Source organism: Vicugna pacos, chromosome 3, assembly GCF_048564905.1.
Source record: "Vicugna pacos chromosome 3, VicPac4, whole genome shotgun sequence".
In the NCBI taxonomy this organism is placed as follows: Eukaryota; Metazoa; Chordata; class Mammalia; order Artiodactyla; family Camelidae; genus Vicugna; species Vicugna pacos.
The window spans coordinates 27325960-27353177 of record NC_132989.1 but is presented as its reverse complement, the minus strand read 5'-3'; the positions used below and the strand labels follow the sequence as shown (position 1 = coordinate 27353177).

At 34.8% G+C, this 27218-nt stretch overlaps 1 protein-coding gene, 1 non-coding gene and 1 pseudogene across 14 annotated transcripts in view; all 3 read right to left on the bottom strand.

Annotated features, from left to right (window-relative positions):
• Window positions 1-27218, bottom strand: part of CDKL3 (cyclin dependent kinase like 3) — a 62444-nt gene that overhangs the window by 5490 nt on the left and 29736 nt on the right. For 10 of the 13 annotated variants that reach the window (XM_072957236.1, XM_072957235.1, XM_072957233.1 and 7 more), the window contains exons 8-13: window positions 24482-24635; window positions 24062-24375; window positions 22858-22948; window positions 21660-21822; window positions 20756-20853; window positions 18077-18132 (exon numbers count right to left, since the gene is read on the bottom strand). In XM_072957236.1, the coding sequence (XP_072813337.1) occupies window positions 18077-18132; window positions 20756-20853; window positions 21660-21822; window positions 22858-22948; window positions 24062-24375; window positions 24482-24635 (876 nt within the window). Of the gene's footprint in view, window positions 1-1572; window positions 1589-17379; window positions 18133-18756; window positions 18852-20755; window positions 20854-21659; window positions 21823-22857; window positions 22949-24061; window positions 24376-24481; window positions 24636-27218 lie in introns of those variants that run through there. The other 3 variants (XM_072957239.1, XM_072957242.1, XM_072957243.1) reach the window with 3 other exon arrangements.
• On the bottom strand, window positions 4485-4556 carry TRNAV-AAC (transfer RNA valine (anticodon AAC)). Its single transcript has one exon. It is a non-coding gene; the product is annotated as a tRNA-Val (tRNA).
• On the bottom strand, window positions 25290-25551 carry LOC140689475 (barrier-to-autointegration factor pseudogene; annotated as a pseudogene).

Genomic DNA, 27218 nt, shown 5'->3' with positions numbered 1-27218 from the left:
GTATATTGAGCCCCCACACACCCATTATCCAGTTTCAATAATCATCAACTCAAGGCCATTATTATTTTATCTGCACCCCCACTGGCTTCCCCCATCCTGTGCCATTTTGAGGCAGATTCTAAGCATCATAAAATTTCATCTATAAATCTTTCGTCTATAAATAAGTATGTATTTCTAAAAGACAAAAATTCATTTTAACATAATCACTCCCACATTTGAAATTAATAATTCCATAATATCCAGGTGATCATGTTTTAGACAGCAAAGAAAAAATGCTGACCAGTGGAGAGACGTGAGGTATCTCCATAGCCATAGAGATGTAAAACAGCCATTCCCACAGGCTCTGCGGTTAAACAGGGCATGCTTCTAGTTTTGCTGATAAGACCTCAGAAAGTGGAAGAGGAGATCTCACAGTCAACCTAATCGTTGCTATTTCTTTATTCTGCCCTTTTGTGTGAGGAATCACGGGGTGAAATCCCCCTGAAAGGAAAGAGAGTCTGCTTTCTTATGAGTGAGTCCCTTCGGACAAGTGGAGACTGTGTGATTTGCCCGTGTCATGGTGTCACACGTGGCCTCAGAACTACACACAGCTCAGGAATGTGAGTGGGCACCGTAATCCAGGGAATTATTTGTAGATTCAAAGCACAGTCCAGAAACAATAGTCTGAGAGTTTCCCAGTGCTTATTTCTATTGGCTTCTATTTCTTTGGAAATATTTTAGGAACTTATTGGACGTGTAATAACATTTAGTAGCATTCATAAGGGCTAAAAGTAGAGTCATGTAAAAAAAAGGGGGGGAGGTTTGTTTTAAGAGATATATACATATTAATTGGTAATGATTGATTGACAAATGTTCCTGTAAGAAAATATTACATACTATAGGTTAGTTTATAGAGTCCCCAAAGATTTATATACAAAAAATTCTCTAAAGGAGATAGTATTTTAAAAGCTCTCAAATAGAACGCAGTTTGTAAAATCAATAATTATCCCCTAATTTATGTCGTTTGTGAGTCTAGATTTTTGAACATGCTTTTGTTTTTCTTAAAATGAAACAATCCCAGTCAGGCTTGCGGAGGAAAGCACATATTCTTGGGGCTACACATGCCTTTTCACTCCTGTACCACTACTGCAATAGCCACCTAACTCGTTTTTCTGCTTCTCATCCTGCCCAGTCACACCGAGTTGTCTTCCTAAAGTACACAGCTAATCCTGCCTCTTCAATAACAGGCATTCATGCTTCTATCACCTTCTGAAAATCCCTGATTCTTTACTGTAGCATTCCAAGTTCTCTGAGTGAGATGTGTCCCTGACTTACTGGAGCAACCATATTCCCCATTGTTCTCCAATCTCCACGTATTCTATTCTCTCGCATCATCACTGACATCAACTAGTCAGTGTTTTTAGAACATGGTCCATGTTCTTCCAAACAGAACCACTTATTTCACGTCCTAGAATAAGGGACAAGTAGCCCAGTGTTTAAGAGCATACCTTTCATGTCAGACTAGATGGAATCCTGGCTCTGTCACCTTCCAGCTGTGGGAATTTGATAAAAATCACTTGATCTGCCTGAGCCATACGTTTATTCAGCTCTAGAATGGGGAAAATGATAGTACCTTTCTCACAGAGTTGCTGGGAGGATTTGGTTGGATTAGCATGTAAAATGCTTAGCACAGTGTCCGGCACATAATAAACATCCAACATATGACAGCCCTTATTTCAGACTACTAAGGTCCATCTGTCTGTCAAGAGACACCACCCCTTGAAGCACTTTAAGTTCCCCCAGTTCTGTCTCTCCTTGGATCCCATATATCATGCATACCTCTTTTCAGCACTAACTACTTTCTGCCGTATTATTATTATTATATTATTATTATTATTATTATTATTATTACTACTACTACTACTACTACTACTACTACTACTACTATACGTATCTTCTCTGCTGTACTTTAATGAATCCCCACCATGTACTAAGTGCCATAAGGAATAAAACATGAAGAAAACTTGGTTCTTTGCCATACAACTGCTTACAATCTAGTTAGCAAACAGATATTGGCAACTCAAATACAATTCACTAATGTTTAAATAAAGCTGTGGCTCATTATCATTATTATGATACTGTTTCCCTAAGGTTCTCTTTTACAGGATAATCTCAAAGTATGAGCTACATTTTCCCCCAAGGACTGTGACCATTTCCCCTTCTGCTAACAGAATTTACCTCTTGAGAGCAAATACAGTGAAATATAATTGAACATAGCCGAGCTTAGGGGATTATCAAGGGAAAAGTAGTATCAGTGATGTTGTCAAATGATAATGATCAGACTATGACTTCCTCTGCTCCCAAAGCTTTTGCCAAAAAATAAGCACAAAGTGCTGGACCTAAGTATGGCGTAGGGCTAGAAGCACTTCTAGCCTCCTCCTCCTGATGATGCAGTTGTGATGTGTGTTCTTGGTGTACTTGTAATTTGAGGGCAGAACACATAGTGAAGGCTACAAGTCTGTGCTGCATCCTCTACCCCTGCCTACAGATTATCAAGACCACGAGGTCAATGACTATCATTGAGTTTTAGCTGCAGGAAGCTGGCCAACCTAACTGTTGAAGAAATCCTCTGTCTTGCAATAAATGATGCCTTAAGTCAATGCCATGTTCTCAGTGTCAACAAGACTTCAGGTGAGACTGCTCAGGTTCCTGCCTCAGTCAAATACCAGAAGATGACACCTACAATGCTTACTCAACAGGAAACAATGTAGCTGGGCAGCATATTTTGAGCATGTGAACTGGGCACATAACATCAAGATGACTCCTTATGAAATAATTGCCCTGGGCTGCCAAAGAAAGAGGAATGGCTTGTTCTCCTGGACAGAGCTCACCACCCCCCCTTTCTCTTCCTGCCCTTCCCTCTAGGCTGGCTGAGCACTACTGTCATAGGCAGGGCTAGGCTGGTTTCTTCTCTCTATCTCCAGAGTTCTATCTCTGTGGGTGACTGTGGGAGAGGAAGCTTTATTCAACTACAGGCAGTTTCATGTTCTGAAAACATTCAAAAGTCAAATGTATGGTCAAACATACATTTTAAATGTTTAAAGGACAGTTCATTCCCAGAGAGCTAAAAATATTATAAAAATCCCTATTACATCTCACATTTTATTCCTAGTATCAAACATTATGTTTCCAGCACTTACAGATATTCTTTCTTTTTTCCTTTTCATCACAACTGAATATGTCATCTAGCAGGTAAGTAACTCCAGATGAGGCTAAAGATTAATTAGCAACTTCTTAGCACCCCTAAGGAGCATCTTTGTTTTGATGCTATTACATTCATGACAGTGACGTTTCTAATCCTTAGCATCAGCAGCCTCATTTTCCTACTGCCAACAATTTTTATTTTTATCCTCAAAGAGTAAAATATTCAACTTGTCACATAAGTACCACTGGGCCAACAATAAGAGCAACACTTTGAAGACTGCACCTTAGACCTGGCAGAGGTTGCTTGGCTGCAATGGCCCAAATGATGGATAAGAGCCTAAACATAAGACAGGTGAGGGAAGACGGTATGGCTCAGTGATAGAGTGCATGCTTACCATCCACAACATCATGGGTTTGATCCTCGGTATTACTGTTAAATAAACGAATGAATACATAAATAAAATCTAATTACCCCCCAAACCAAACCAAAACCAAAAAAGACAGGTGAACTAAGGAGAAGTTGGAAGTATAGTGAGTACAAAAGTAAAGTGTGTGAGAGATGAGGGCTAACTATTCTATAAAAATGACCACGTGTATAGCACCTTACAGGTTACAGTCTACTTCCAGGTACCTTATCTCATTTGGCCATAACCTCATTCTTTTGTCTAATCCGACACTCTTCTTCAGTTTCAAGGAAAAACAAGGATGGTAGGATGATGGAAATGAGTATTCGCTTAGAATGAATTTTAGTAAACAAAGAAGTATTATTTATATCTCACATGAAACAGTAAATATTGAGTAACTGCATAACCATCTAAGAAGGAAGATACATTACAAAAGTTCTTTACACAAGGTCTATAGGAAGGACAAAAAACATTATCACAGAATTAAATGATTATCAGTGATGAACAAACTAGGCATCTGTGGAAATGACTGTTGGTTTCCATAAGCCACCTGGAGAAGTTTAGATTCTCCCCCCAACAATGGCTGCCCTAAGCTCAGAGTAAGATTTTCAGAGCCACACATCTTCAACAGAACTTCATTCAATGCCTTGCACAGGGCAGCCCATCAGTAATTTAAGAAAATTAAAAGAGAGACTTGATACAAACAGAATGTAAAAATATGAGAAACACGGAATTTGAACAGTGATCAGATATTTGATGCTATTAAGAAACTTGACAGTTTTAAGGACATAATTATGTCTTTTATTTATAAAAAAGAAGACAGCTTATTTACTTATTTATTTTGCTAACTTTCGCGGGGGAGGGAGTAATTAGGTTTACTTACTTATTTATTTTTAATGGAGGTAGTGGGAATTTAACCCAGGACCTTGTGCATGTTAAGCACACATTCTACCACTGAATTATACCCCCCCCCACTAAGACTTAGCTTTTAGATATACATTTTGAAATATTTAGGGCAGAATTATGTTGATGTCTAGGATTTGCTCCAAAATAATACAAGAAGTGGGGAAATGAGTGGGGGAATAGATGAAACAAAATTCTCCATATGTTAGTAATTGTTAAATCTCGGTGATGAGTACATGCGGGATCATGTATCATGCATATCTACTCTTGTATATATTTGATATTTCCTGTAGCAAAAGGTTTCTTTAAATTTTGAAGCATTGGAAACACAAATTTAAACTGGATGTAAAGAATCCTGCATATCAACATGGACAAACATTAAAAAAGAAAAAGAAGCTGGGGAAAAATAAGTTGCAGGAGGACACGTACTGAGTGATACCATTTATGTAAAATGCCAAACATGCTAAACAATACAATACAAACTACATGATACAAAGTTTTAAGGGTACATACATAAAATCAGGCATTTGTATCTGGACATGCCAGATACAAATTTCATAACTGTGATTATTGGGGATGCAGGAAAGGGAATGTAATTGGGGAGGGTTACACAAGTGGTTTCAACTATTTTTGTATAGTTTTACATGAGGTCATGGATGCATAAGTGATTATTATATTATTCTCTATACATTTTTATATTTCTAAAATGTTTCACAATAAAAATACACATACAAATTAAAAATAAAAAATAAAACAAAGTGAATAATCATCCATAGGGATGTTCTACAGGAGTCCTGCTCTTCTTGTGCTGACTTTAATATCCATCTCCACCCTACACTTAGTTTATAAGAATTTCTTTTTTTGTTAAAATATTTTTATAATGAAAATATAATTCTGACAAAATAATTAGCATATTTAAAGAATAATAATAAAACAAACTCCCTTGAATCCAAGTGACTCAAGAAACCTAACATTACTAGGACCACTGAGGCTCCAGGTACTCTCTCTGATCACATTCCTAGCAGACAGAACTGCTATCCTGAATTTTGTGTTTGTTATTCCTGCCTTTCTTTATAATCTAATCATATATTGTGTATTTTGAGATACAGTTTTGCATGTTTATTATTTTATTTATTTTATTTTGTTTTATTATGAAGGTACTGGGGATAGAACCCAGGACCTTGTGCATGCTAAATATGTGCTCTACCACTGAGTTATTACCGTCCTCTCTGGTTTTTAACTTATATACGTGGAATCATAGTGTGACTTGCTTTTTTGATGAAAGATGTTGGTGAGATTTTATTAATGTTGATGCATAAAATTGTAGGTCATTCATTTTCACTCTGTGTGTATTAATTATCTCTCTATTTATCCAGTCTGTTGTTGAAGGACTTTTGGCTTGTTTCCAATTTTTGCTTTAACAAACAACACTGCTAGAACATCCTTATACTTATCTCCTGAAGTCCATGTGCAAGACTTTCTCTAGGGTAAACAGGAACAGTGGGGTATAGAGTGTGCCCATCTACAACCTTACTAGATAACGTCAGATTTTCTAAAGTGACTGTCCCAATGTACACTCCCACCAGCAGTGAATAAGAGACCCTATTACTCCATATCTTCACAAACACTTGGTGTTGACAATTAGTTTTTGCCAAATTGGTGAGACTGAGAACCGGCATCTGTGGTATTAATTTACATTTCTCTGCTTAGTAATGAAGCTCTTATGTTACTGGCCATTCATCTTCCTGCTTTTATGAAATATCTCATTCTGTCCTTTGCTCACTTTGGGGGATATGTTGGTTTTTTCTTGTTGTTTTCTTTTAGGAATTTACTATATATTTTAGATATATCAGTTCCCAGTTGTGACTTGCTAGTTCACCTGCTTGGGGGTTTACTGACCTTCCTGGACCTGAGGATTTATACTCCTCAATGCATTTGAAAACATATCAACCATTCTTTCTTCAAATATTTTTTCTGCCCTTTCCTCTCTATTTCTAGGAATACAATTACATGTATGTTAGGCTGATTAATACTATCCCAGAGTCATTTTGTTTTTATTTCAGTTTTGTTTCATTTTATTTCAATCTTCCTCTGTGCTTCATTTTGGATGGTTTCTATTGCCATGTCTTAAAGCTACTGATATTTTCTTCTACAGTATCTAATTTGCTTTGGACTCATTTCAGTGAATTTTCATTTCACTTTCGATATTGTATGAAAGCAGCACATGCACAGATTAGTACTCAGCCAAAGACTGGAGGGGAACCCATGCAGATTTCTAAGTTCCTTCTCTACATAGTTCTCTCTTCTCTGGTATTTGAGCCTTGCAAACTCTAGCCACCTTGACCTCCCCAAGCTTATATTTCTGCCTCATCAACTCACCAAAAGTGGCAGCCTCTCCTTGAATCACTTCCTCCCTGTTCTGTGACGCAGAAATTGTAGAAAGCTTAGAAATTGACAGCAATAAAGCAAAACCTTTGACTTGTTAGAACTTAATACAAATTACTACTTTCACTACTTCTCTGATAATCCTAACTGTAAAGAAAGCTGGGAAAAGTAGTTTTTATTCCAGGTATTCACGTGCTCAGTTAAAAACCAAGGATTTAATTACAAAAGAAGCAGAAAACAGATATTTGGAGATGACTATTAATTAATCTGCCTCAGTATTCCAAGTTTACAGCTATTTTCTCCTCATCCTTTGAAGATATTATTCCAGCTGTCTTATGACTTCCATTGTGCTGTTGAGAAGTCAGTTGTCACTGTACCTGACATTCATTTATAGTGATCAATCTACTCTGACTGCTTTTAATTTTTTCACTTCTTTGGTGTTCTATGCTTTCATGATGATGTATCTAAGAGTGGGTTTCATTTTAGTTAGTCTTATGATTCACTGGGATTCCTGCATCTGAGGATTCTTGGGTTTGTTTTTTTTTTTAATCAATTCTGGAAAATTATCAGCTATTATTTCTTTGACTATTTCCCACTCTCATTTCTTCTATTTCTTCCTTTTAGAAATCTAATTAGCCATATGTTAGACTTTCTCATACATCACATACATCTCTTAACTTCGATTTTATTTTTTCCACCTCTTTGTCTCCCTAGGATGTACTCTGGGTAATTTCTTTAGATATATTTTTCCATTCACTAATTCTCCCTTCAGCTCTATATAATTACTATTTGATCAATCCACTAAGATCCTAATTTCAATTATTATGCCTTTATTTCTAGATGGGTATTCTATTATGCTCTTTTTCCAAACCTGCCCAGTTATTTTTGATAGTTTTTGTTTTGAATCATACAGTCAATATTCTCTTTATTTCTTTACGTATGGTAAATAAGCTTCAGTATATTATGTATCTGACAAGTTTAATTATTAAGTCTTAGCAGGTTTGAGTCTGTTTGCTATTTCTGTAAACTCCCATTCATGTTGGCTTATTCTTTGCTTGTGATTTTTTAACAGTGAGCCCATATTCACAGTAAATGTATCTGTGGGAATTCTTTAAGACCCTCATTTAAAGTGCATTCCTCCAGAGAGTATTTGTGTTTGCTTCTGCTAGGCAACTGGTTTTATTATTAATACAGTAGCACTTTAAACCACATTCTAATCTTGGGTTTTGGGGGATCGCATGTGTAGAGTGAATTCTGACACCAAACCTGTATGAAGGATGGATGTGAATTCTTAGGAGAAAGGTTGTTGGTTTGTGTTTTTTTCCATCTAGAGCCAAGGACAAGACAGACAAATTTCTCTACAATCTCTCTTTGAGGAGTAGATTTTGCCTAATTCACTCTTTACTCAGGGTTATAATTTTTAAGGACTCAGCTTTATGTGCAATTTCCAATACAACTTCCCACTTTGCTTAGGTCCTAGACTTTATCTGCTTTCATCTGAGTTACCTGCTAAAACCCAGGCTCTAAACCAATAGTACCTTTTGGCCACTAATGAAAGATTTTATAATTGGAACTTTTCAGGATAGCCAGCACATGTATTGTCAGATATCTAGTACAAATATCACTAAAAGTGAAAAAGTAAAATTGCTTTTGATCTAAGAAGGCTGAAACTTCAGGAAAACTTCAGCTATATCTCCCCAAAGGCAAACAGAATTTTCAGTGCTCTAAAGTTTTAAAGCAGAACGGCAGTATGACACTACTAACTGCTAAACCAAGATTTCTTTTGACAGCTTGCTCAGTGACATCTATGCCTCAGATTATTACTGATCACTTTTAATATCATTCACTGATTCTTCAGCAAGCCTCTAAACTACCAAGGCCACTTGGAATTTAAATTATTTGTTCCATATATATATTAAGGTACCTAATTATATGAAGGTACTAGGGGTAGGGTATAAAGGTACAAAGATATAAATTAAGAGGCAGCTAGCATCACAAAGCAGGATGTGTAACATATAATATTTGTTTATATATAGTATACATAGTATAAACAATAAAAATGATAGTCAAGAGGGAAAATAGATCACCTGGCATGGGAAGAGTCCTAGAGAGGCTATATAACTTAAGAAAGAAAAATTAATACAATGTGATAGGACCAAAGTGTGCTAGAAAGAATGAGTCAAGTAGACCTAATGCCTGGAAGGCTATCAGATATTTTGAAACAAAAAAATGAAGTTGATGCCAAGTTTCAAGCCAGGGAGAACCATGATACCACTTTTAGAAATAAGAAAATCTAGGAGGGAAGAGAAAGATGGTTTGGGGAAAAATTAATCCAGTTTAGATATGATAAGTTTGAAGAAACAACAAAATGATAAAGTGGAAATATTAGCAGATTAGTGTCAGTGTCAGAACTACAAACCTTGCAGTAATACCCTCAAATACCCCAGGGGTAGTAGTCAAGCTAAAAGAGCCGCACACTTCTCTCAAGGAAGCAGGGAAGAGTGGAGGGCTTAAAAACTAAACCTCAGAGAATGCTGATGGGGAAATAGGTGTAAAGATAAATTATCAGTAGAGCAAAAAATTGTTTGTAGATGAGAAGAAAACAAAGATGCAACAAAAAGATGAGAGTGTTTCCAGAAGGAAAAGACAATTCGTAGTGTCAAATGTGACAGAAAATCAGGAAAATGAAGACTTAAAGAAAGCCACTGAATTTGACAATTAGGAGGTAACTGGTGCCCAACAAAAGTAAAGTTTTCTTACTGTGGTGAAAACAGACACCATACAATATTTAATAGATTAAATTTTAATTTTATTCTTCAAGTTTTTTTTTTCAAAATTTATCCTTCAAGTTCTTAAATGCATCAGGGTGCTTCCTATCACTGTGACCGTATTCTATGTTCCTTCTTCCAAATGAAAGGAAATGAGTGCCACACAGCAGCAACCTACTGAGCTACAGTTGTAAGCCCTTCCACTTATAACAACTCCACTTGGCCTAAGGATTGGAGCCAGCTCTCTTAATCATCACACGAATATATACCCAATAGATTTCAAAGCTTGACCTCATTGATTGCCAATTCAACTGCCACTGCTGCTGCCGTAATCCACTTCTCTGCATGACTTCCAGTGGCCACAGAGAATCAAGTAATGGCAATTCCATCAGCAGAGGTATATTTGCCAAGAAGCCAGTGTAATCCCCTCCCTTGTACAGTCTCCTTCCAAGGCCATGAAAACAGATTAGCAATTTTGCAGTTGTAATTTTGTATTCTTTTTCCCAAAAAAGGGCTCTCAAATTGAAAAGCTTCAGGCTCCATAAAACCTGCATCTCCCTACATTAATCAGTAAGTCATCTTCTCAGCACCCTAACACAGCCATCACCTTAGGTGCTCCACTAATGCACAAAGACTCTTGAGAAAATTTCAATGTAGCTTCAAAAGATTAAAAAAATAGAAACTGCTGGTCTAGACTTAGTTTTCCCAGAATAGAACATAACTTCAATATTAGTATCTCCCTTTTGACGTGACACTACTCTAAAAAGTGCTACTGAGTCTGCAGAGATTAATTTTCTTCCAAACTTCAAAAGGAGACATATTAAACAGTTTTCTTTTCTGAAACTCTAAATGCCATGTTTATTCTTGTATTAATGGGACATTTTATACATGCAGAGCAGATATGTGATGTATGTCACCCAAGCTGTCTTCATATCTAAACAAATGAAGAGCATGGCACAGGTTCCCTCAGAATTTCACAGACAGTATACAACAAGGGTAAAGGGTACCTCTAGACCTAAAATTTAACTAAAATTAAAGACCATAATTCTGCATCTTTGAAGGAGACTCCAAAGGCCATGTAGACAACTAAATTTCATCAGTACACATTTACTATGCCCTGTGTGTATTAAATCTTATCTCAGTAAGTCCTCACAGTATCTCTAAGAGATATGCTATTCTTGTCCCAGTTTTCCAACTGGTAAAACAGAGGCAACAAAGCACCACATACATACTCCTCAGTGAAAAAGTGGTAAAAACCATGATTCTAGTTCAGGCAATCTGTTAACAATGTGGACTCTATTATACTATATGGCTTTTAATAAAAATTGAATGTTTATTCAACAAATACTTTTAAAAAGAAAGAAGCCCCAGGAGTTCACAGGTATAGTTTCAAAAAATAGTCTGATACCACTAGATATTCTGTTTGAAGGATAGCAACTAAAGGAACTAAATTTCCCAACTCAAATCTATCAAACAAAAATCCAAAAAAGAGTACTGATGGCAGATTATTCCATAATAAGTCTGTTTTTTAAGGTTTTTCATGAGGCATCAGATGCTTTAAACATTGTAATAGTACTGTTCAATGTGATAATTAGTAGCCACAAAGAAATTACTCAGAGACGCCCAGGAGGTGCTGCTTGAAATGTATATAAATAATCTCAGGCTTGGTTTGAAATTCCTAAGACTCTGGAGTCTTTCATCTGAGGAAACGCAAGTCCTACCACGGATCTTTATTACATCTCTCATCTAAGGCAGCAAAAATCAATGATTTAAAGCAAAAACAATGCTGTATTAGTACCCCATCTTCATACACCAGTTCAGTTTTACAGGGAAATAAACGGCTTGTCCTGTTTGTTAGACCAGGGCAGAGACTGGCTCCATGTCCTGAAAATGCTGGATCCTGAGCTCCCTCTGGAGGAGGTTAGGACTATCTGACTTCAAAGAGAATTTAGGAATCATCTTTACTCTGGCAAGAGGGACTTACAGACTACATAATAGCCACTGGATACCTGCAATCTATATCCTGCTATCCATTGAATGAAAGCTAATTGTGAAGAGTGAGAACCTTTACCTACAGTTAGTTTGAAAGTCAATATGAAGCAAAGTTCATTTTATTTACCTCTTTGAGTTATACATTGCACAGATTCTTTATTCTTTCAATACAATTCAATTAAGCAAAGAAATCATTTCACTTTTTCTAAGCCAAAAGACTTCATGGAGAGATCTGCATAACACTGAGACAGTAATTACACAATTTCTCACTCTAGGGCTAGCACTAGGTATACTAATTTAGGACTTGCCTGCTCTCCTGACACACAGTAGCTAAAGAAACAGAAATGTGGTGACTTCAGGTGGAGAACCTAAAAATCTGACCCATATACTGTAACTTACTTTGCAGAGCATTTCCTTGCTCGAAGCAGACTGAATTTCCTTGTCTCTTTTTAAATTTTGAGAGAAAAATTTTCTAACTTACCTGAGATTCCTCTGAATTCTATTCCTAACATGCACCCTTCAGTTTTCTAAATGTAATCAATTTTCAGTTCCTTAATTAAAATACTAACAAACTGTAAGTTCACTTGATCTCCTTCACCTTTAAACTCCATGCTGAATGACTGCTATTCATTCCTTGTTCAGCCACTTGAACAATGAATATTAGCATGCCATAGAGAGCACATTCTACCACACCAATAAAACTATTCTGTATTTTCTTCTTCTCCTTTTTTTCAACTGAATTCTATGTAGGGTGTTAAATAAATTCATTCATTCAGAAAGCAAGTGTTATTGGGTGTCATTATATGCTCGGCACTATTCTATGCTGGGGAATATAGCAATGAACAAAACACTAAATCCCTGTCCTCATGTAGTTCATATTTTGTTGGAGGGAGACCATTAGTACACAAAATAAGTAAATTATATAGGTTGTCAGAGGGAAATGTTGTATAAAGAAGTAAAATAGGAAAGGGGAATAGGAATAGGGAAAATTTCCATCTTCAGTAATGTAGTAGAGAAAGCTTCATATGTGAGTAAAAACCAGTAAGGAGGTTGTATTGAACAAGAAGGAGGTAAAGGAGGGCATCATGCAGTCACCTGAGGAAAGATATTATTACTCAGCAGAGGAAACAGAAAAAAACAAAGATTCTGAGGCAGAAGCATAGCTTGGAACAACAAGGAGGCCAGTGGGCCTGGAACAGAATGAGTAATTGGGGGAGAAGCAGCAAACAGGGTCAAAGAGAGGGTAGAGTTATACTGGGTAGGGTCGTGTAGGTTACTGTAATGCCTGTGGCTTTTACTCTGAGTGAAGTAAGAAGCATTTGGGGTTTTATATACAGCAGTAACATCATCTGTTTTATACTTTATGAAGAACACCTAGGCAGTGAATTGATAAGAAACTGAAGGTTGAACAAGGGTGAAAGCAGAGAGATCAGTTAACAGACGACCACTACGAAATTCAGGCAAGAAATGTTGTGAAGAGCAACAGAGGGGTAAAAAGTGTCAAATCCTGAACATACTTTGAAGGTAGAGCTGAAAGGATGTAGGTTAGAGATGTAGAGAGGAAGAGAGAGGTCAAGGATTACCCTAATACTTTTCTCCTGAGCAAACGGAAGAAATGAAGTTGTCCTTAACTAAGATGGGGAAACATGGAGGAGTAGGAGGAAGTGTGGAGGAGATTAGGACCTTAATTTTGGAACTGCTAAGTTTGAGATACCTATTATACGTTTTGGTGGAGATTTTGAACGGGCAATTGGAAATCTGCATCTGGAGTTAAGCAGTCAAGTCCAGGTTAGAGAGAGAGAATTGAGAATAATAAGAAAATAAATGGTATTTAAGACCACACATCTAGATGAGCTCACCGAGGGAGTGTAGACAGAAAAGAACAGAGCCCAAATGCTTGTTGATTACTTGAACTACAAAAACCTGCTTTCCCTTTGTTACAGGGCCCATTAAGCTGTTATTAAGAGCAACTAGCCAGATAAAATAAATTCATAATGATTATTATGTACTGTTCCTCCAGATGACTGTAAGTTAACTGTCTGGTGATTCTTTCTAGGTATCCAATCTTAAGGTGAATAAATCTGTTCTTTTGCAAATGACATTTTAAAGAAGTGTGCTGTGTTTGTCTGCTCTCTGAGAAGTTTCCCAAATAACAACTTATAACTAATCAATTGTAACTATTTCTTAGCAATCCTAGAGGGAGTGACAATATATTAGACAAGTGTGAATAGACCACAGCTTTCCTCTTTTAGTTTGGCTTCTATCTCATCCATCATAAGTGCATACTTATGGTTATATGACCTCAGGGTTACTTTCCCAAAAAAGAAAAAAAATTATTATAATTATCTGCCTTTATAGAGTCGTCAGTATCAGTTTTCTCTACCTCTGTGGGAAGAGAAGGTAGGCAGATAGGAGGTTAGCAGGATAGGAGGATATTTTATTTGTTTATATCCTTTTGCCTCTTATTAAAATGAAAAGAATGCTTTCCTGTTGTATCATCTTATAACTTAGGGCTCCCACATCACCTAAGATTTCTTGACAGTTTCCCTGTACAATCCTGCTAGTTTTTGTAACCTGACCCAATTTCCATTTAGGGCCCTTTAATTTACACTTTGGGCAGCTGTATAATTCTATATTTAGTTAATGTCTTCTTGGCATTCCTGTGTACTGGTATAGTTTGTTCCTGTGTATAGAATTATGTGTTTAAAAGATATGATTTTCTTACTCTTGAATTTAATGAAAATGTTGCCTCTGCATCAGCAGACTACCACATTTGTGGCCTTAGTAGTCACTGAAACTACACTGTAAACTATTGTTACTCAGGCTCTAGAAATCCCACTCCTAGGTCAGAGTTGATGAAAGGAATACAGGAATGGAATAGAAACAATTTAAACACAGGAATCAGGACTGTATCTTATGTTAAAAATTTTCTGAGCTCCAACCTAATGTCATCATGTTCTAGCCACCATGGAGCATTTTCAGTTTTGATATCAGCAACTCACTATGTCAACCATTTGCTTAAAAAAGTGTTCTGTAACAAGTATTTATAAGTTAGAGTCATATTTGGAAAATGAAAACAGACCAGAAATACAACTCAAATACATTTTCCTGACTAATTCCTTTTGACAATCATTATCAGCCAGTAAACTATTCATCCTATCCAATTATATCCAACTGCATTTCATTGGCAAACTTCATACTTTCACATTTCAAACTTTCATGCTATTGGCAAAGAATTCACTGGAAAAAATGATCATTATACTAACCAGAACAAGAACAAAAACAGAAAGTATGGCAATTCCTGTAATTCCTATAAATTCCTGTCCACATATCCATCCATATCCTTAGGGATAGTCTTAAACTAAGACAGCAGAAAATCAACCAGGGACATGTTATATAAGACTGAGCTAGAACTTTTATTGATGACTCTAAAAGTTCTTCCTTATTCACAATAGTGACTAGATCTCCACTTCCAGAGCTCTTTAACTGAACTTCTAGTTCCAGCCATGATGGAGTAATAGGTATGGTCTTACCTTAAACAATAATAAGACTGAAAAAAAAAACCATACAAAACATCCATTTTCAGACACTAGATAGCAGGAAAGGTCTGTTTCATCAGAAATATAATAGTCCTAAATATATGTTCACCTAATAACAAAGCTTCAAAATGCATAAAGCAACTACTAATAGAACGGAAAGGAGAAACAAACAAATCTTTAATTATAGTTGAAGATTTTAATATTCCTCCCTCATCAATTGATAAAACTAGTAGACTGAAAATGAGTAAAGATATGACACTTAATACCTCATTAGCATAAACTCAGGTATAGTTGAAAGGGATTAATTATGAATAACAAAAGATTCTCCTCTCATTCCTATCACTCAGGAAATTATTAAGGTTTTGGGAGCTCTGTGTCAAGAACAGAGGACAAAGATGAATAGGGGACAAACAATGTCACAGACAGCAAATTAAATCCAAAATAAACAGAGGAATGAAATGGTAAAGAAAAGAACATAAATCAATAAAATAGGGGAAGAAAACAATAAAAATTATCAATAAATCCAAAAGTTAGTTCTGCAAAAAAACTAATAAAATTGATAAACCTCTAGCTAGACTTACCACGAAAAAGGAAATACAAATCACCAATACAAGAAATGATAAAGGGGGTATCACCATAGATCTTATAAACTTTTAAATGATTAACAAGGGAAAATGATAAGCAATGTTACGCCAATAAAAACCAGCAACTTTGATGGAATAGATAAATTCGTTGAAAGATGCAAATTACCAAAACAGGAGAAATAGCAAATCTGGGTATCTCCATATTTATTAAATAAGTTTAAGGAAATTGAATTTGCATCTTAAAATCTTTCCACAATTGAAAACTCCTGTTGGCTTTACTGGTGATTTCCAGCAAATATTTAAGGAGAAAATAAAGTCAACTCAACACAAATTCTTTCAGAAAACAGAAGAGAAGTGAAGACTTAATGACTCATTTTAGGAAGCACCATAATGCTGATACCAAAAGCAGACAAAGACAATACTAGAAAAAAAAGGGGACTAAAAATCTCTCATTAATGTAAATGCCAAAATTCTTAATAAAATACTAACTAATACAATACAATACATAAAAAAGATCAAGTGGCATTTAATCCTAGGAATGTAGGGCTGATTTCATGAAAATATTAATTAATGTAATTCATATTAAAGGAATAAAGGAGGAAAATCATAAGAACATCCCAGTAGATACAGGAAAAGCATTTAACAAAATTTAACACATGGTAAGGACAACTCAGCAAACAGGAAAAAAAGGAACCTTCCTCAAGCTAATAAAAATCATCTACATAAAACCTACAATTAACATCACACTTAATAAGAAAAGGCTGTATGTTTTCTGTCTGGTACAGGAAAAAAGGCAAAAATGTCCACTCCCACTATTCCTGGTCAGCATTATCACACATCACAGTCAGTACCATAAGGAAAGAAAAAGGAATAAAGGGCATAAACACTAGAAAGGAAAAAGTAAAACTATCCTTATCTGCAGATGCTATAACTGAATAAGGAAGGAAGGAACAAAGGAATGAAGGAAACCTATGAGAATAAGTGAATTTAATTTAGCAAGGTCTCAGAATACAAGATCAATATAGAAAAACAAATTGTATCTCTGTAATACTAGCAGCAATCAACCAAAAGGTGATATTAAAAATACCATTCATAATAGCATAAAAAACAAAAAACCTATGAATAAATTTAATGAATTATGTATAAGACTACTCCAAAATATTACAGGAAAAAATTTGAAGATCTAAATAAATGGAGAGTTTACACCATGCTTGTAGATTGGAAGATTCAATATTTCTAAGATATCCATTTTAGTCAAATTGATGTATAGATTTAACACTATCCCAATCAAAATCTCAGCATGCATTTTTGTAGAAATTGGAAAAAAAGCACAATATTTTGATATAAGGATTAACAAATATATAAATGCAACAGGCAATGGGCAAACTTCTATTTAGTAAACCTACCACAGGGACAACTCTTAATCTCCCTGGAGGAGATTACTTACTAAAGCTAACAAGGAGTCTGTTAGAAAGGTATATTATATATAATAATCTCAGCTGTTTATTCTTATCAACCTTTTAATGAATTGAAAAGAAATCACAATATTGTAATAAAAAAATTATGTTTTCCTTTGTTTTTCACGTCTATTTAGTAAATAGGAAATCAGGCAGACTTCTGGTAAAATACCAGATAACCTCACTTTATTGTTTTTTAAAAAATACAACAATCAAGAATTTTAGTTGTATACCTCTTCTGGATTGTACTTAAATAGAAAAAGTCTGTACCACATAAGAGGCACTATCAGCTGGAACTAGGAAACCAGAAGGGTGCTGATAGTTGTTTAAAAGTATACAAAAATGTAACAGTTAAATATCATATAATTTTCAGATACTTTATAAATATTATAAATACTTTTATAGCTGATTAACAGAACATATTTATAATCATGTAATGGTAATGAATATCTTTTTTTTTTTTAATGGTCAGATATTTCATTAAGAATTCACTTCAGGAAGCCTGAGCATTTTAGGAAATAACTGACACTTACATTATGTGACTAGCAGAGGGTAGAAATCAGTATATATACAGTGTGGGTCATATGACAGGATATATCACCTACTCAGTAATCATGGCAAGTAAAGAAGCAGGCAGAAAGGAGATGACTTTATAAATCCAAATCAAAGCATCACATCAACAGAATTCTTAGAAGAAAGAAAGAAAGAAGAAAACAGTGGTTTACTAACAAAACAAAGTTGTACGATGCTAATGCATAGGAATTGCTGTCTTAACAGCTCACGTTACATTTCCACTGCATGTAAAATTAAAGGGAAGACTTGCCAATTTGTATTTTTAAGATTTAAAAGAAAAGACACTACCAGAAAAAAAATCTGTTCCTCTTCAAATTCTTCCCCTTACAATGGCCATCTCCACCCTAAAATTAGAAACCAAGCCAATAAGAACCAAGGATAAGAATGTAGATACATGTTACCAAAACCGTGACTGTATTAATGTTAAATTATACGTAACAATATATTCTAAGCAAACTACTAAAGGATAAACATGCTTGTCAAGCCAAAAGAGTTCCATTCTTTTAAACAACCTTCATGACATGTTTAAATGCTGCTCAGGAATGTCCAGTGTGGAACAAAACCCCTGTTTCATGCTTATCAAGTGTATTTGTTTGCTCAGAAATGTTTGGTGCTCCCAGATATTGGAATCTCACTTTATTACACATCTGGAAGCTTTTCTATCTATAAAGTTTTGAACCAAAGCTTAGAATGACCACTAATCAAACATGACTGAGATAACAGGTCATCAGATAAAATTATATGACTTAATGTAAGCTGTAGTTTTATTAGGATGCACTAGTTAGGCAGTTTTTATAAATTAATGTTCAAATTAAGAAAACATGAATAATCTAAAGATTAAGAAATTTAAAAACAAACTGAGGTGAGTATACACATAACTACACAGGATTTACAATATATCTGTAGAATTCTCTAGTCAGCACTTTTGTGTATGTAGTATTAATAAAAAGGATTTTTTTTAACCATACAGTGATTCTGGGATTCCCTGAATTTTCAGCTGTTGCATTTTCTACTCTACATCTGGCAGGTTCTTCTTCCTTTCAGTTTGTGCATTTCCTGTATTCTAAAAAGTAAATAGAAACAGGACCTTAATTGAGGACATGGTGAGTCTTTGGCTAAGGAAATACAGCCAAAGATAAGTATTTGTATTTTGTACCTGGGGGTTATTTTATAGGTACAGGGAGACCCTCTAGCAAAGTATTCCTTATTATCATCGTGAGATAAAATTGAAGGTGGCTTTTGTATGGATTCTTTCTCTCTTGCCTAACTCACTCATTAGCAGTAATTAGGGTTTCTCTCTAGGTCAGAGTCTATTCAATACATGTATATACTATTTCAGTATACATTTAAGATGCCTGAAAGAGTTTAATGTATAACGGGAAGTGCCTGGATGCAATTCAGTAATTCGAAAGCAAATGAATGGCAGAGCCAAGAACAGAACAAAGCTGGTATTCCCTATTTTATGTTTTTAAAAACATGTCAAATTCTCTCATGCTCTAAAATAACAAACTACCAACTCAAAATTTAGGAAACTTTCTTAATTCTGACATTAACTTATTAAAAGCATTTGGACTAGCCCTACATGCAATTTCAGTCATTTGTGAGAACTGCATTTAAATGATTAGTACAAATAAACTACAATCATCATTGATGACTTCTGGATATTTCTAATAACTACAACTGTTTCAAGGTTACTCTTAAAAAGATTATCTTTTCAGGCATTCTACACCATATGAGCAAGAAGGGATTTTCCCTCCTATTTACTTATGTATTTTTTTAAGTGACAGAACTGTCTTAAGAGTTCCTTTCTTCCTGCATTGAAATGTAACTTTAGTTTTGGGGGCTCTCATAGGACAGTAGGATAAACACATGTAGCACATTACTAGTCTTCCCAAATTCAAGAAACCTAACTCACCCAATCATTAAAAAAATATGCCAACCCTGGTGCTGTTTAACACACTGTGAGATCAATAAGTCACCCAAGTTTAGAAGTTTAAAGCTACCTTATTACTTTTTATAACAAACTAAAAGATGACCATTAATGCCTTTCTTGTTCTACCTAGAAACTAATTCTTTTCTGCAAAGTTGATTGTGGAGTTGTTAACAGGTTCTAGGCCCAGAATAAGGCATTAATGTCACTGTGAAAATATATCTAACAATGTCTGATAACCCTTTCATCTGAATGTTGTAGAGATTGGATAGACTTAGTTAAAATGCCTTCTTACATAGTTTCAGGTTAATGTTTCTATTTTTCTAATTTCTTTAAATTTCCTTAATAAGTACATGCTAATTTTATCATGAATAAAAATGTAGTCAATTTTATTTAAAAAATAAGGAACAGATAATGAAGTTGATGACCTCACAAGTATGCAGGATAGAAGGTTGTTTATATAATTCAGTGGGTGCTCAGCACAATCCCCTTCCCTTAAAAGAATATTTCAGAGAGTATTCATTTGAATGTTGATCGCTTCTTCAAGATTCCCAAATAAAATTCAAGATTATCTGATAGCTAAGAGCAAATCTTTGTGAAAACAGGGAATTAGATAGACAGCAGAGATGGGGGTGGGATAAGTTGGAGAAAAAGCAGGAAGAAAAGGGCTAAAGACAAATACATATGTTCTTGTGGCTGTTATAGCCCAATGTTTACACCATTATCCCTTTCCTCTGGCATGGCTTACCCACCACCAGGTAGTATGCATAACATATATTATCTTCCTTGGGTGCTGTATATTCAGTCACTCAACATTCAAATGAGAGTGGGTATTTACTACTCCCCCAAAATAACTTTTTAAAACCTTTAGTATTTGGTTATTCTAGGAAAATATAGTTCTATTTCTCAACTTCAAAGATTACAGAATTTTTAATTTTTACCTATTTTCTTGCTATTATAATAGCTAAATTTATATACTAAGTCAAGTGTTCTAAACAGCATTACTTAATGAAAGCTATAAACAAAAAAAGTTTTACCTCTTGTTTTTCTTGATAGTGATCTGCATTAATTAAAGTTGGTATTTTAGATGAATCTGTTTTCTTTGATTCCCTCTTCAGCACTTTTATATGTTTAACTTTTGCAGAAATATAAACAACAATGAGAACTTGTTATTCCTACCTTGAAATTTTACTTTCCTTTCCAAGAGATTCAAATGAAAATTCCTGATATCCACTGAAGTCAGTTTCTCAGTTTATTATAAAGGGACTGAACAAATCGTGAGTTGTAATGGTATAATGTGCCAATCATAAATGATTTGTTATATAACTTGACAAATAGTCTGCCAGGTATTAAAAGAAGACATTTATTTTTAAAATTCTGAGTATAACTGTCAAGTGGATCAGATAATTCCTCTTGAGCTGTGCAAGTACTATTTTCTTGCTATTATATTAACTTTTCACAAGGTGTCACTGTTCTTCAAAGAAACATAACATTTACTCAGCAAAAACAATGAGTTTCATTTATGAGCTCAATATATGTTATAAATCCTAATCTAGTAAATCCTTGGATGCCTGAAGCACATATATCATTCCTGTTATTATATGGGCAAATAATCACGGAGAAACAGAGGAAAGTGATTTACTCCAGTCATATACTGAACCAAAAACAACTTCCTCAAATACTGATCTAACACTTCAACAAAATTAAACTAATGAAAATTTTACTTTTTAAAGTTTTCTTAATCCTCCTTTAAAATTACCTTCTTTAAGTCTCACACCTTATTTGAATATGGGGAAAAATTCTCATCGGCTGAAAATATTTTGCACAGCAATATACTCCTTTCTACCTAAACCACATTATAACATGTAAATTATACTACCAAAAAAGGTCTTGCAAAAGATGAAGTCTGGAAATTTCTAAAGCTATGCAACAAATGTATACCTTCCATTCCTTTCATCTCCTTTGACTGTATTGTGAAAGGCAATTCTGGGAAATGGAATTCTTTCCTGTCAGATCTGGAAAAATTCAGCTTCCTTTTGTTTCCATTTGCCATTTGGTCACTTTGACCTGTTCGCTCATTAAACACACCCTTCTCCATCTGGTTCTAAACAAACAAATAAACAAGAGTTAATTTGAAGAAAGCTGTGTAACTACTTATTGAATGACAAGCCTAGAATTGCTAGCCATTTGGATGGTGTAAGACAGGCATAAAAATGACTATCTTTGCAAGGTTATTTTAGTAATTAAGAAGTAGAAGAGAATACCATCAAACATATAAACAGATCAAATGCCAATAAAAATTTCATAAAGTAAACTTTTTTTTAAATCATACTGGATAATCTGAGAATAATAGTCTTGATCATAAGAACTACAGTCTCAACTTTTAATTTTTGATCCTATTCATTGCACTCTGACTTTGGACAAATTGTTTCAGTTCATCTTATTAACAACTTATTTTTCTATTTACAAAATGATATGCTTTAAACACTGGAAAAATCCAAAGGAAAACAATTACTTGTGAACCCAGCATTCTGGAAAAACCTTTTGTGTTATGTATTTTTGCTCATTTGACAACAGAAAATTGAAACTTTCCTAGGTTAATGAACTCTTCCACAATGTAATCTGTAGTTACCCCATGGTGTGGATATACTCTAACATACTTAACCTGTCACTGGCTCTTGGAAGAATTTCTGTTGTTTTTAGTGATTTATTATTATAAATAACACTGTTGCAATTTTTAATTAAACTACTTTTCTATGTGAAAAATAAGGAAACAAACTATATTGATTATTTTTTCTAGTGGAAAGTAAGATGTACATATGCGACAACTGCTTTTTATCTATAAAGTGAGATATTAAAAACATTTTTTGGACGTGAAAAAACAAAAAGTCTTGTGACTTTTAAAGGTGAAAATATTTTTCCCTAAGTCACACAATAAATACACAAATCAAGTTATAAGAAATTAACTAAAATCGTGAAAGCACTAAGAAAATTATGACCTATTTTCATCTTAGGGAAAAAAAAGGAAACTAAAAGTACATTTTAAAAAGTGTTAGAGCCCCAAAGATAAAGAAGAGGATAAGAGGTAGAGGGATAACACTGAAGAGGCCATATTTTAATGATAAGCTTCTTGCCTTACTTGAGTGGGACCTGTATCCTCATGCCTGCTATTAGACATAACTTGTCCAATAAACTGTGAAGTACGTCTCTTATTTGCTCTTTCAGTTAACCTATTATTTGAAAACAAATGAGAAATTATTAGAATTCCCCAGAAGTGCTTCTATTTTAGCTTCAATAATGGTAAGTTGTACCATGGTAGTCTACTGTTTGAACAATGAGTGCCAAAATGCAACTGTCAGTCCTTAAGTACCGATTGCTCTAAATAGAGGTGAAAATAAAGCAGAGAATAACTCACTCATGGCTAACATCAGTGGTGACAACCATGTTGTGGGGTTACTCAAACTGGCCTACTTGGTCCCTTCTATCTGTTCTGAACCTGGATCTCTTAACTACTGGATTCTGAATTTCTGAGCTTTCTGAGCAAGGTTAGTTCATAACTCTGATTATTACAACTATAGCTTGGAAATCACTTCAAGAATGATTGAGTACTTGCTGTCTGTAGCCTGTTGTACCTTTGGACTAACACAGACATGTCCACTTTCCCACCTCTGCAGACTACTAAGCTTCACCAGTCTGCTAGGATCAGCTTAGGATTTTGAACCTAGTGTCCTTCTCCATCTAGAGCTATAGTAGTTCCCCTAAATTTAGAACTGGCCTCTGATGCCTCGCTAGACAGACCCTTGCCATCCATCACATTGCCCTTGATTAACCAGGCTCACGGTACCAGTCTCTTAATCTGTATTAGTAGCTAAATCTAAAATTGGTCCTAAATGTTGTTTTTTCTCCTAAAATACTTGACCTTGAAAAGTTATTTGATTATTAAACTATTCTCAACTATCCTTTCTCCATTTAGACAATTTGCTGTGATACAAAAATAAAGCTTACTTTGTTATATGAAGGCACATCACTATCAAAACTAAGGTCATGTTACATTATTCTTTTCAAATGAGACGTACTGTTTCTGAGAGTCTTTTTTTAAAAAAGGTTTTTCCAAAAGGCATTAGTGAAAATCTAAACACCTAGATAGCCAAAAAAAGTTAATTTCTTCATTAGCATTCACAAGAAGCACTTAGTAATGGCCCATTACGTGATTATAATTTCAATATACCTTCAAATTCAGTTTATACAGATGCTATGAACTTGATTTGTTGTAATACCATTATATAAGAACACTGTATTACTTTAGGCTTATTTCCTTCTATTTCTTTTCTGTTAGAACTCACCTTGAATTGGAGTGGGAGAGATTTGAACTGGGATTTGAAGCCATCAAATTACTGCTAGTTAGATTAATGGGTGGCATCATCATACTACCTCCAGCATGTGGATCATCTTTCATGCCCAAAGAGTTAGTGCTGGGATTGACAGGGTTTGGTGGTTCGCTGATTACAAGTTTGGTATGAGCAATTTCAGCTGCATCCTGTTGACAGTGTCTACCTTCACACTCTGTCTTTTTTGGTTCTAAGATAGCTCCTTTTCCTCCTTTGACTTTAATAACTCTGACTTTGATCTCCTTGGGCTTTTTCTCTTTTTCCATTTCCTGGAATAGATACATTCAAAATCTGAGTCAGAAGAACAGTTTTTAATATTATTAGAGTGCTAACTATAATACAGCAATATTGACTAAAAAGAAAACCAGTTTTTACCTTTCCCCAAACTGAAGTGCTTAGCAGTGTATCAGTATAAATTATTTTTCTTTTATCTTTCTTAAATCCATTTTCTTTAAAATTCTCTTTTGGCTTTATGAATGAATTAACTTTTGCTTCTTGTAGTATTTTAGCTCTCAGTTCTGGTATGAATCTGATAAAACAAGCAATATCAAATACTTTATGTAGTTTTTTATCTTTAATGGACAATTAATTGATTTACATTAGCTCTACAACATAAATAATCAGTAATGCATGCCAAGAGATGGCACAACATTAACCAAATACAAATTGCTTCCTGGTAAAGACACATGTTTCAAAAATTTTTCCATGGTAATTCAACTATTAATAAAACTTTTACAAAATAGACTTAAATGAATTAGATCCCTTTTGTGATGCAAAGTTTACTCAAAGTATTGCTCTTTTTTTTTTTAAAGCCACTGACATTACTGACTTAAAATAATTTACAAGGACAGTGAGTGTTCAGCCAAAAAGGGCTAAATGGCATAAAACAGACCAGAGGCGAGGATGATCATGAGGAAATGGGCAAGGAATCCTCTCAGAAAATCTGGTAACTGCTGACATAAAACTGGCAGGGAGAGAAGGGAGATGCATGCAAGAATGAGAATTCCAAAAAAAGTGGAAATGATGAAGGGAGAGAATTCTCAAAAGACGCTGGAGTACATTGGAGGTGACAATGACAACAGTAATCTTTTCCTTTGTAGAGGACAGGGGAGGAGGCCTCATTTGGCTGCAAACTCTGGAGACTCAATACTGGGGCTAGGGCAGGGTGGCTCCTCAGAGAGTATTACAAGACAGCTTCATACCACTCTGTAAGGCACCTTAAACAGTCCTGGGACTGCTTGGCTTTGGTGTCACATGTGTCCTTCAGCTGTACCTGGAAAAGGTCTTCATCTTTTTTTAGTAGCAGGAACTGGCCTAAGACCACATAGGCCTTGTAAAATCTCCTTTCCTCCAGCTTTTTGCCCAGAACTTCACCAATACTGGCAAGGTTTTCTGGCTGTTCCCCCATGGGTTCTGCCACGAAGAAGCTTTTGGGAGGTTGTCATTTTGATCAAGCTTAATCCACAGCTTGGGTTCCCATATGGCGTCTCCCACCACCTGACTGCTCCCACGGATACCTCAACCCACTAGAACTTCCTTCCACTTCAAAGTATTATTTTTAATTTTGATAAATATATTATTCTTTTCAAGGAAAACTCAGGCCACTTTATCCTTTAAAGTGGTTCTTTAAAGCAGCAGTACTTAAAAGATGGCCTAGTTTCTGAAATCTTACTCTAGGGAAAGATTTTTAGTATAAAATACAACAGAATACATCAGTATTGAAGGGAAATTGTTTTGGTTTTAGTTTCCCTTTTTCCCCCCAGTTATCCATTTCTTAATAGAAAATCCATTCACATGGCTCAAAACTCAAAAGGCTATACTGTGAAGACTCCTTCCCACCCCTCTCCCTGAGTTGCACAGTTCCCCTCCTTGAAGCAGCTATTCCTATCAGTTTGGGACTGAATGAATTCTTTCATGAATGAATTATTCCCTAAAATTCTAGTAAAAGGTAGTGTGAGGAGATGAAGAAAATAACTAGTGGCATACTTCTGGAAGTGTTACTACAAGATATTGAATATAGTTCCCTGTGCTATACAGTGGAAAATGGCACACTTCTGTCAAAACCCCTAGTACTGCAGAAGGTCCAAGAAAGGAAGAGGCCTCTTATCAAAAAGATCTTCCCCAAATATTTTCTGAGCACTTTATAATTGGAACTCAAGAACTTTCACCCTATAATAATAAAATTCTAATATCTAAATACCCAAAAGAAATCAACTTTGTATAGGTAGAACTGATAGGAAGCACCTTTTTCATTCAACAACTGACACTTTTCATCAATGGCACTTTCAATATATCTTCTTCTCATTTTTGTTTTAGATTAAAATTCCTAAAATGCATGAAGTTCTAGCTACTTTCAGATTCTCTTTTCTTTGCCTTTTTCTATTTCAGTCTATCTTCAATGGCAGTTCCTGGACTTTTTTATTCTTAATCTTAACTCTATCACATTTTTAATTGATATTCATGTTTCTGACCTCACATCCAAAGGCAAACTGAATGATTTTGCAATTAATGATAAACTTTCTCTGTTTCTTTCAAAGCCCAAATAGAAAATGGTATTTTTTTAAGAAGCATGGCTGACTTATTAATCTACATTATCATTATTATATATATATATATTTTAAATTGAAGTACAGTCAGTTATAATGTATCAATTTCTGGTATACAGTATATTTCAGTCATACATATACATACATATATTCATTTTCATATTCTTTTTCACTATAGGTTACTACAAGATATTGAATATAGTTTCATGTGTTATACAGTAGAAACTTGTTGTTTATCTATTTTATATATAGTAGTTAATATTTGCAAATTTTGAACTCCCAATTTATCCCTTTCCACCCCCTTCCCTCCTGGTAATCATATGTCATTATATAGTTTATATACAATGTGGGACACAGAAAGGCTTTAAGAGACATGGTCCTTGTCTTCAAGGAACTTCCAGTTTGGTGGGGAGAATAAGACAACAGGGACTGCAATAAAGGATAAGTAAAGCAGAGAAAAAACAAAAACCATCTGGGAAATGAATGTTAATTATAATATATAGGACAGAGATGCTATTAGAGAGGAAAAACTGGATTATTGTGAGTCAGATGTCTAAATAGGAATA